Genomic DNA, 12097 nt, shown 5'->3' on the forward strand with positions numbered 1-12097 from the left:
GAAATAACTTATGAGCCATTAGTTTCCCGATGCACAAAAGTGTTTTTAGGGATGAGCCAGAAATTTTAGTTCCTAATTGCAAAATGTAGTCCATTTATTCCTCGTCAGTCACATATAAGTAGAACTGACCAGACGTTTAAATGTAAAACTTGTCTCCCGTACGAAGGAATGTAACTCCATTCCAAGGTCACCAAATTGACTCAAACAATTAATTTATTTTACAAAGTTATGCCTGTGCAATTTTCAGGCACAACTTTGTAAAACAAATTAATGAAAATGTGCCTGTGTAATTTTTATTTTAATTTTGCATGAAATCTCGGGGAAAATTATCAATGAAATTTCCAGTTAGGGAAGTTCAAGATCCTCCTACTTAATATGCAATTTGCGAGGGGACATTTGGCAACATTGAAATGAAGTTACGTTCTTTCATGCGGGAAACGATGAGCTCTCTTAAGTTTAGTTTTACTGTGCCGAGGCAAGTGAACCACCAAAACTTTCATTATTGCTATACTAGAGGTTGTTTTGCAAAACGAAAAAAATTCCGCCTGAGGTTACTGTTTTACGACTAATATTTATAATCCGTCTTGGTCAATTTTGCTCTTTCAATGACAATTTGTATTGAAAGTGTTGATTTACAACATTATGGTAGTAGTTTTTGTGTAATTTTTGGTTTGTTGGGTAGCCAGTGCTATGGGTTAAAATAAACTGTTAACTCACGTTAACTTGAAATTCAGGAACTTAATAGTCGAAGCTTTTCGGCCTCAGCCGTCGTCAGGACTTAGCAAAAAACACAGTTTGAGACAATAAATGATTAATTTTGATTAATATCAGTTCATACATATGATGAACGAGTGTGTTTCGGTGTAGTTGTGTTTCATTGAGTTTCTTATTGATTCAACGTTATTTCTACCGGAATAAATGATGAAAAATGGACGGCTCGTGCAGTGGCGTGGCGTGCTTTGCGATATATCGGCCATTTAAACCTATGGAAAAGGATCGATAAACAGGGTGTTCGTAGCGAACACCTTAATAATCGGTTTTTTACCATGGATTTAAATGGCATAACAATCGATATATCGCAATTCACGCCACGCCACTGGGATCGCGAGTTCTTCTGTCCTCAGGACTTTTGTCTAGGAATGAGATTCTTGATTATAAATAAGATGTTCAACATTTTTCTATTGCTCACCATTTTGAGACTTTTCCTAACTTCGAATGAAGTGACCGAATCACTTCCTTCGTCAATTCTCTGTCTCGGTGACGGAGTATGCGTTTGTCTTCTGAAGCACTGTCAGAAGTCTATTACTGGCTACTAGATTCCCTGGGGATCAAATAGACTATATTCTACGATAAAAAAACTACTATTTACGGCTCATTCGTGAAAGTACCTCTTCGTATAAGGTAAAATCAAAGTTTGAGGAGAGGGAGAAGAATAGAAAGAGGAGGAAGAAGAAGATAAGAGAAAGAACAGGAAGAAAAGAGAGAAGAGAGGAGAGAAAAGAAGAGACATGGGAGATGAAGAAGAGAAGAATAGAGAGAACATAAAAGAGAATAAAACAGTGAAAGCACACAGTAAAACAGTGAGAGGGAAATTGAGAAGGAAATTGAGAAGGAAATTGAGAAGGAAAGCGCGAGAAGGAAAGCGAGAAGGAAATTGAGAAGGAAATTGAGAAGGAAAGCAAGAGGAAAGCGAGAAGGAAAGCGAGAAGGAAAGCGAGAAGGAAAGCGAGAAGGAAAGCGAGAAGGAAAACGAGAAGGAAAGCGAGAAGAAAAGCAAGAGGAAAAGCGAGAAGAAAAGTGAGAAGTAAATCGAGAGAAAACGTGAGAAGAGAGAGAAAAGGGTCTGGTGCCGGAGCCTCCTCGTGGTGGACCTGGGGCGGGTCTCTGACTCGTGCCAAACGCCGGCAAATCTGTTGTGATTCTGCACCCTCCCTCGCCTCTGGTTGTTAGCCCATATCTCTTCACACATCGTAACGAGCAATTTAGGATCAAGCGCATCCTTGGTACGTTATTACCTTGGTTGTTAGCCCATATCCCTAATACGCTCGGGCATGGATCAACCACTTCCTCGGTGCCCTGCTTCGCGCGCAGCAGGGCTGTTTACACCTTGGATGTTAGGCCATATCCATTGCAGCCTTGGATCAAGCGGAACCTTGGTACGTTATTACCTTGGTTGTTAGCCCATATCCCTGGCTTACGGAAGAGATCAAGCGGAACCTGAGGAACATGAGGGGAACGATGATCTTCAGAGGACCACTGATAGTAGTTAGGCCATATCCTTGAACCGCGAGGTGCAAGGATCAACCGGTACACAGTGGTCTGAAAATCCCGATCTGTGACCGACTTTGCGCGATTCGTCAGTGACCAATTGCAGGGGTGACCGATCGAAGCCTGGCAATCCTGTACTGGTCAACCTCCGGTATCTGCCGATGCTTGCGCATTAAGTCTAAAGCCGTCATCCCCCCCGGGACACTTTAGACCAGGCAAAGTCAGAACCGGAGGGTCGGACACCTCTCAAACGGGCTGGTGGTTGAGGCGATGTTGCAGATTGAAGTAGGTTTTGATGCAGGACGAGCCGAATACTTCACGAGAGTCCCGGGGTCTCGTGGCTCAGGGTATTCTGTTCTCCTGGGCCGAACAAGCCGGACAAAGTTTCAGCAATCTCTATCTCTGTAGAGAGTATCCAGCTACGAGTTTGTTGTCTCACTGCTGGATCGCACGGTGGTAGAGGAGTTCCCTGCATTCGGTCATTGGCGAATTGTTCACTGTTGTGAGTGAGGGTGCGCCCAGAACGCCAACCCAACTCTTCATGGCATGAAATCTTTAATAATTGTTAAATTTAAAAAAAAAATTAAAAATAAGGTTATCCTTATTAAATCTCACTAACAACAAAGGCATGAGCCCCATGCCTTTGTCTTTTAATTTCTTCTCCATTTTTCAAAATTTCTTCTCCATTTTTTCAAAATTTCTCCTCCATTTTTTCAAAATTTCTCCTCCATTTTTTCAAAATTTCTTCAAAATTTTGAATTTCAAATTAACGTATGCCATGGGAGTTGTAAGTTGGACGGTGGAAGCGTGCCGTCTGATGTCGGTTCCTCCTCGTGGTGGACGGTGGAAACGAGGGTTTTACCCTCGGCTAAACGCCGACAAAATATGTACTGGTTTGGTAGTAACACACACACAATTCTTTTCTTTTTATTTGTTTACTTATTAAATTTTTTTTCTCAGTACTTGAAAAAATTCCAGACTTTTGGAGCAAATTCCCTGACTTTTCCATGTTTTCCAGGCCATTTTTTTCCCCCTGACTTTTCCAGGTTTTCCAGATCGCTGGGAACCCTGTAAAGAAGGCTACAGAAAATCATATAGCTGGCTGTAGAATGCGGAGAAAATCATACGGCCGGGCTATACGAAGCGATAAAAAATTATGCAGCCGGGTTATAGTTCCTATCGCCGGGCTTTACACTTTATCGCCTGGCTGTTGCTTTTTCGCCATCGATTATAAAAGGTTATAAGAAATTGTGTAGAAATTCGTATGCACTGGAAATCATTAAGTTTGATACGGAACCACCTTAATATTTACAAAACACACATTATATTTTCCTTCAGTACATATTTTTTTTCATCAATTAAAATGAGAATAATCTATACAGGATGTGCAAACATTTCAAAATCATGAGTTGAATAACGCTGACTCCGCCAGATTAAATATTAGAGCCTAACACAAAGCGGAGCGGCGACGCACTGGCGCCTACAAACCTAACAGGGATACTTCACGCATTGCGCAACGCGTGAAGTATCCCTGTTAGGTTTGTAGGCGCCAATGCGTGTTTCGCGCTGGCTGCCCGCCTGCCACGGCGCTTGAAGCAACTATTTCACACCAGAGGTATTGCACAGTATCAGACGAAACTGAAGGCACTGTAATATATTAGTAATGGCAGGCATCCATCAAAAGTACGGAGCTTTCCTCGCAAAATAAATCAAGATACTACGGCCCAAAAAGAGAGCAGTATTCCAAAAACTCACTAAGTCTTAGCATCCGTAATTAGTAACGTTTAACATACACTTTATCGCCTGGCTGTTGCTTAATCGCCATCGGCTATAAAAGGCTATAAGAAATTGTGTAGCCGGCTATAGAAGATATTGGAAATCTTACAGCCGGCTATAGGTCTATGGTATTTTGGAACACAGATTCTACTGCCAATTTTTACCAGGGGAATCTTCTCGCTTTAATAGGTACAGCAAGGTACTATTTTAGAATTTTTCCATTTTTCCTTTTATTTATCCAACTAAGGAAGGCTGAGTTTTCAGCCAAAACGTTTTGGTTTTATTCGTGAAATTTTGGCCTTGTTACCAGCTTCTTAAATCGTTTTTTTCATCAAATATAATGACAAATTTGCCCGAAAATTCGTGATTTATAAGGGGAAAGGCAATGCAACGTCTGAAAGATCATACGGCGCGGCGTTCTTCCTAAGCACAGCAGAATGTAAGTCCTGACTTAGGATGGAGAATAATTGGGAACAGGTGATCAAAGGATGCAAATATACTCGGTACGGGAGAAGATACTTACATTTACATGAGGTTCTTTCACTTTTGTATTCATCGTTGAGTTCTTCCTGCTGGTAGACAGGTCTCTCGACGTGGAAGCGACAAACACTCGCCATGATCCCCTCTCTCCGTTCTCCCCCATTCACTAAAACATCAAAGGAAAAAAACACATCAATATTTAAGTTCAAAAACAACTAAGGCATGTGCTCCACCTAAATAAATGTAAAAGAGCTTCAAAATCATAACTCTTTCATACAGTTAATGATTCTGTGCTTTACTGTACCTTACGCTGCGCGCAAGTAAAATTGTAGGTAGTGTAAAAAGCGCTCCGTACAGTTGCGAGTCTGGAATGGTACCAATGCTGCCATGCTAAGGAAGAACGCCGTATGAACCTTTAGACGGTGCCAAATTTCCTTTGATTAAACACAAATTTTCGAGAAAACTCATGATTATTTTCCCCCTATTTTTCGGATTATTTTGTTTGCAATTTCATCTAAAGTTCCTGATGACTTAAAGGAAAACTATTCATAAATCTCCTTAAAAATACGCATTTTATCGGAGGAAATCTGGCAACTTTCGAATGTTCATACGGCGTTTTTTCTTAGCACGGCAGTATGTCTCATGGATTCGAAGGGAAATCAGCGTTCATGTGTTTCATATAAAATATTAAAATACAAATATCTAAATTCGATTTTCCGCTTAATCTATAATTACATCTTGTTTTAACTCGATGACAGATGTTCATACTTAACAAGATTTACATTTTTCATAGCCATTATGTACATAGATAGGTATTTTAAAAAAAAAATAATCATCAGCGCAGGTGCAACAACAGAATTTAAGTTCGTTAACACCCACATTGCAGTAGATTTTTCAAGTGTTGGGGGTGTTGGAACTGGTGGTAAAAATCGCCGTTTTTGACCAAAATTTTAGCTGACGCAAAATTTTACGAATCACTTGAAAGCTGTTTTGACACGATACAAATTTGCACAGGACATAAACTCAAAACGAAAGATCGCGGGGAAAAAACTAGTGGCTGAAAAAACAAGAGAGCACGAAAAAGTCAAGTTTGATGATTGAAACGGCGGAGACGTAATGAGAGCCAATTGAGAGTCTCCCGCCAGATTTAATGGCAGAACCTGCAAGGCCCGGACGGTTTGGAGGGGGAAAAACTTTGTAGGAGAAAATAAAATATTTGCAATTGCATCCGCCTACAGGACAGTTCCTCATTCCTCAAAAACGATGGATGCATTTTACGTCGGTGGATAAGTGCGATAACCATGAGAAACCGAACATATGAGAAAAACCAATCGACCGAGACAAATTCAGGGGATAATAATCTTTTTCATAATGATATTATCGTGCATAGCATTGCTTATATCTGATGGTAAGTAACTTTGAGGGCGTGCGTAATATGACGGCAAATGGTTTTAGAGAAAGAACAAGGCAATATTAAAGTGCGCATTTTCGGTGATTCTTAATGCCATCTTGAAAGTCTACATATTTTCTACATATTGACGGTGTAAGTCGGCAATCACATTAGTCGGTTTGTGACGTCGCAGACTTCCTGTCATTTATTTTTTAAACGGGGAAAACCGCTCAACGGCAATTCTTTAAAACTGCCGTGACTTTTCTTCTCTGTGCGAAGAAAATTCTGCAGAAACTTCAAGGAATGATATTAATTTTTTCTCCTTTAAAAAAAGAACATAGAGGCGGAGATTTTCAGACACCGGAAACGAAATATGTGATTGAGGACTGTAATGGCGATGGGGAGAAATCGGGGATGGTATGGAAAATATAAGTCCAGAAATATAGCTGATCAAATGTAATGCGTAGAAAAATGTGAACAATGGCGAACAAAATCAGAAAAAAAAATCAGGGAAATACAAAAAAAATAGCGATATCAGGGAACTCAGAGAAAAAATATCTCAAGATCAAAATCGAGCGGAAAAGAAAAATCGCCGGTCAGAGTAAGTCTCCAAAAAAAGGAATCAGTGTCCTCAGAGAGTCGTGGCGAGAGTGCCGTGGCCTGCCATTTTCGCCGGACAACCCCCAAAGTTGGCCATTGGTTGTCCTAGGTCAGGAGAGAGGGATGCTGCGACACGGCGTTGCGACTTCGGGTCGCTGGGGTCGTGGACCAAGCAGGATGGCCCCTGGTCGGGTGGCAATTTGGGGCCCCCGCAAAGGCGCGGCTTATGACTGGTCAGTCTGGGCTGACCAGTGTGGACCCCGTAGCTCGAAAGAGCCTAGGCCCCCCCGTCGTTTCGGGAGCGAGGATGCGTGGTCCAGCGGGGCAGTGATAACGGCCCATAAAAAAAAACTCAGGTGGCCGCGAGAGGGATTTTGAATGGTTTGGCCCAGTACGGCGAGTGACCATTTGTCTCTCTTTTTCCTGCCCGGTCGTGCTGTAGGCATCCTCGTCGCTCTGGTATGCATTGTCTTGGGCCCGGTGGTGCCCGGTCCCCGATCCCATGCTTCTCCGTGTCGCTAAGGTCGTATCATCACAGGACTTACGCCATCGATATACTATTATTCATCATAGATACGGTTTTGTCTGCATGATCGGAAATTGAGAATTATTGATGATAATTAAGAACTGAAAACATTGCCGTCGCGTCAAAAAAATCGATGAATTTCGGTGAACAAAGGTAAGCTCAGCTTGGAATTGCACAGTAAATCATTGCGCGACCAAATGGCTTAAGAGCTCAAATTATCTGATCTCTACTAAAGTACCATTTAAAAATTGATGTGTACGGAGTGGAATCATATCAAATCAAATTCCAATGGACACGCCTATAGATATGAATCATTTTAATCCATTTCAAAGGACATTTGTATGAGTCCACGTGATTCCTTCAACTTTGTAGTAAAACCTCTGATCAAAAAAGACACGTGGTACAATACTGTAGGAGGCTCTAATCATACGCCACGGGCCACGGGAGGACGAGAAAATAATTATGAATGTTGTTAAAAAATGAGGTAAACAAACGATAAAATTATCAACGAGAGATAGAAAAAGAATGCATTCGACCAGTTGATGGACAATCAGTAAATCAGGGGTTGGGGGCGTCCAGATATCACGTATGACATTTGCCCGACTTTTTGCCTCCCCCCTTCCCACCTATCCTAAGGCACCCATTAGAAAACCTCTTCCCCCTTTGAATTACGTGTAAGACAGGCATGCCCTTGATGCCAATTTTTCAGAAAATACGGGAAATAGCCTGAAAAATTCTTTCCACGGGAAAAAAATCTATATTTTTTTCTGTTTGATGTTCTTTCAGTAACGATTTGTCCAATTTGGCAAGCTCCCCATGCACACGGCACGAGTCAATTTTCGGTGTCACAAACCTCACTTTTTTAATCAGTTTGCTTAGTGACGGTTCCTTCCGATCTAAATTAGGATGTCGGAGAACAAAGTTCGCAGTAAAACAAGGCCCAACGCGGTTCCTGAACTATGGAGATATGAATAAAATCGATTTCGATAGGTTATCATCAGCTTGAACCCTTCGCACCCATGGGATGCACCCTTTCGCAATCCATCTCTAATCGCTTCACGATCGCTTTCTGACTTACAATTAAAAGACGATGCACAAATAAATCTGAAGAAATTATTTTTACAGAATAATGTTTTTAGGAAACGCCAGACGAGTTAATGAGCCATAAAACTGTGATTTAAACGCTAATATTTTACTGACTATAAATCACACACCAACAAATTGCTTTTGATTGGATACTCAAGAGTTCAAAAAAGAGGTCAGAAGGAAAAAACAAAAGATGTTGGCAACGTAGTGAAGTAAAGTTGGATGAAAGAAGGCATAGAAGAGAAAAAGAGAGGGAAAAAACGAGCAATGAAAACTGAAGATATTTGCAAATTACATTTTAGGATTCCGTCGAGGGAACAAATTGGAAAGCGCAATTAATAACGCACGTTGACACCATTTTTACATGCTTGGGCCGTCTTTAAATTACGTAACGCACTCTTTCGGCATTTGGGGGACCTCCTCCTCCCCCCCCCCCCCAAGTAGCGCTTTCGTGAGGTAGGTCCTTATATCCTTAAGTAAAAACAAAATCACGTAAGGCTCTCCTTGGCCCCCTCCTCCCTGCGGGCCGATTATTGGTATCTATAGACAAAGCTATAGATAAAGGAGACAGAAGAAATATGGAGAGATCCTATTGATGGAAGCGGGTGGTTGCAATGGACAAAGAGAGTGGGTAATAGACTAACTAACGGCAACCCACGAGGGAGTCAATATTCAGTCCATCATTTTCTCCCTCAGCTATAGGAACCAACCATTTCAACCAATAGGATAGCTTCATACTCCCCATGTCTTCTTTGTCTATAGCTTTGTCCATCAATTTCAATAATCGCGCCGCTGGAGAGTTGCGTGATTTAGGGATGGCCCCTCTATGATTCGAAGAAACTTACATTTAAAATGAAAGTTTTGACTTCTAACATCATAGAGTTTGAGAAATGATGAGCTGGTTCTAATTTTTCATCTATATATGTGTACTTCATTCGAATGTTAATGCGTATTTCGCATAAAACTTATCTCGCACTTGCCTTCCTCTAAGCTACTCACCTCACTCCTCACCCACCCGCAACCTTCTCTCTCGTGTCTCTGCAGAAGATTAGCTAGTTTCGGCGAAACATTGACCGCGAAACAGTCGCGAAATGATAGCAAAAAATCCGCTGAAACATGAGCTTACAATGCGTCACGACGAGTGAAGTGATGACTTCAGGGCCAAAAGAAGAGTGAAAAACTAAGCCATTAACTTATAAAAAATCATACTAGTCGTGAATTTCGTATGTGTAAATGAGAGAAAATTTAAGAAGTGTTACTTTTCTAAATGTGTTAAAACTTTTTAGCTCATTAATGTTGACTTAACAATATTCTGACAATTAGCAGAAATTCAAGGATGCAGTTCCCACGACTCTACATTGGACGACCCCCTGTTCCTCTCCTTCCTCAGTAGGTCAAAGGGTCTAAAGTTCAATTTAGTTTCTACATCCGGTATGGTTTTTTTAGCTGCTCAAGCATTCCGGAGCTGCAGTTTGATGAGAAATAATAAAGACTACTATCTCTTATTTATGAGAAAAAGCGCCACGCGGCCCTCACCTAGGAAAGCAATTGGATAAAGTTCCTCAGATTTCTCACTATATAATATTCTCTACAATGCTATCATGTTAATAATCACAAATACCTACAGCGCCACTAACCTAATGAAAAATTACGGCAGATGAGGTAAAAAATAACGTTTTGAAAGCTTAATTTCCACGTAAAACTTACACGCCAAATGTGGCGGTTCTCACAAGTTCGCACTTTGCAAGCTCGATTTTCGATTCGACTACGTACAATGAAGGGAAAACAACACTTTCAAATTTGAAGAATTTCCACTGAAAGCTGGTTTTTTTCTTTCCGCCTTTTAACTTGTTAAGTTACAAAAAAATATACAATTTGTGCTCAGAGCTTAAATAATGTTTACTTATAATTACAATGGAAAAAATAAAATATGAGCTTGAAAAAGCGTATAAATTTTAAAGCGCAGGGACAGTGAAACGACTTACTTTTTTTCAAGCAATGATATGACAAAGACACTAGACTTATATAGACGGTGACACCCCCGAAACGCGTATCTCGTTTCCGGTGTTTAAAAATGTCCGCTCTCATTTTTATTTTTTTGAAAGAGAACAAACCGACGTCATTCCTTCCAGTTACCACATAATTGTCCTTGCACAGAGAAGAAAAATCACTGAAATTTCCAAGAAGTAACGTTGAATATTTTTCCATTTAAAAAACATGGTATGACAGGAGGTCTGCGACGTCGCAAACAGAGATACGTGGTCTGCAGACGTAGTTTCACCGCCGATACGTGAAATAGTTAATGAAAGACCTCGGATTTTATAAGAGACGATCGTGTGAAGTGTGTATACTACTAAAGTTTGAATTATTTTACTTCGTACCATTTTCTTCGCGTTTGATTCACCACTTACACTGTTCGCCATTTGTATTTTCTTATTATCTTGAAAATTATGTGAATTTAACATGGAAGAATTCCTCACTTCTTCGGAAGAGCGCTATGATACACCCCCTCCCTTAAACTTTCGCTTTAAAAAGGAATTATTTGCGGTAGAAGTTGAGCGAAATGCATTTAATTGATTAATATCTCGGCGGACGACATTTGTAACGTTTGAATGCAACTATTAGTGCTCTTCGGATGTCCGTATTGCATATACTCGAAACTGAGGGCATTCTGGCTTTTCTCTTGCGAGGAGTTCGTCAAATGGGAGGATGAATTACTTACAGATGGTCCGCAGAAGAGCCACGCAGAGTTTTCGCAAAACTCTCCACATTATAAAGGCACATAACTGACCGAAACACACTTTCAATTTTTATTCTATTCGAGCTCGCAAGCATCTAACTTTTTTATGAAGCTATCTAAAAAAATTGGGGGACATTGTGTGGTTGACTGCGGTAAGTTGGATGTGGTGACTCAAACGACGTTGCACTGAGAATAAATCTCTGTTATAGCTTTGGATATGAACATCCCTAGCCATAATGTCCAACCGATACCCCGTCATCACTGAGCGCACCTGTTCCAAATTGGGCAATGTTGCCGCTCATCATACCTTAATGCACAATTTGCGTTGCAAATAGCTTAGGACTAATGCTGCTGTGCTAAAGAAGAACGCCGCATGAACCTTCAGGCGTTGCCACAATTCCTTCAATAAAATACGAACTTACCGGGAAAAGTTGTTAATCTTTTTCCTTCAATTTTTTAGACGATTTAGTTTACAATTTAATCTAAAATATCTAAAAATTTAAGGGGAAAACATGCGTAACTTTCTCCCTAAATAAATATTTTACCTGGGGAAAATTGGTAACTCTCGAATGTTCATACGGCGTTCTTCCTTAGCACGACAGAATGGGTACTGTTTGGGGTTCGTGACTTTAATATGCCATTTGGCTAAAGCGCTAGGCAAATTAGTCAAATCTACTTTGAAAGTTTTCAAAAATGACCTAAATGCAGTCGTGTAGAATTTTTAACGTAATATGTTAGACGAGAACGCATCCAAACTGGAAAAGGGGGTAGACGGATAAGAAATGGACTACGTTTAGAAGAAAGGAAGGAAGCCACATCAATCATTGCCAAATTTAACCGGGCAATTTAATTTTTTACAAGGGAATGTTTGTGCAGATTCCTTTGAAAATTTGAAGGAATTTGCTTCGTACGATGCAAAAAATTCCCTGAAATTTGCACAAAAATCCTCACAGCCGTTTTTATGCGAGAAATTAAATTTGTGCTCGGCACTTTTTTGCTTAACGCGGTCCAAATAAAGCTCCCTCAGAAACACAAACTCATTACTTGAATCATTCTGACAGGAAGTCAGACCAACTAGATTAACGTGATCCAAAAAAAAAGAAGTTCCTTTTGGTCCAATTTTAATTTCCTTCTTCTTTTTTTCTATTTGCCGAGTATTACCTACCTTCAGTTTCGATAAGTTCCTGTATTAAATGTCTGAATTTATCTAAATTCACGGGATTTTTACCCA

At 40.4% G+C, this 12097-nt stretch overlaps 1 protein-coding gene across 1 annotated transcript in view; it reads right to left on the minus strand.

Annotated features, from left to right (window-relative positions):
• Nucleotides 1–12097, minus strand: part of LOC109041929 (prestin) — an 87192-nt gene that overhangs the window by 35301 nt on the left and 39794 nt on the right. The window contains exon 2 of the mRNA XM_072305547.1: nt 4568–4690. Coding sequence (XP_072161648.1) covers nt 4568–4690 — 123 coding nt within the window. The remainder of the gene's footprint in view (nt 1–4567; nt 4691–12097) is intronic.

Source organism: Bemisia tabaci, chromosome 1, assembly GCF_918797505.1.
Source record: "Bemisia tabaci chromosome 1, PGI_BMITA_v3".
Taxonomy (NCBI): Eukaryota; Metazoa; Arthropoda; class Insecta; order Hemiptera; family Aleyrodidae; genus Bemisia; species Bemisia tabaci.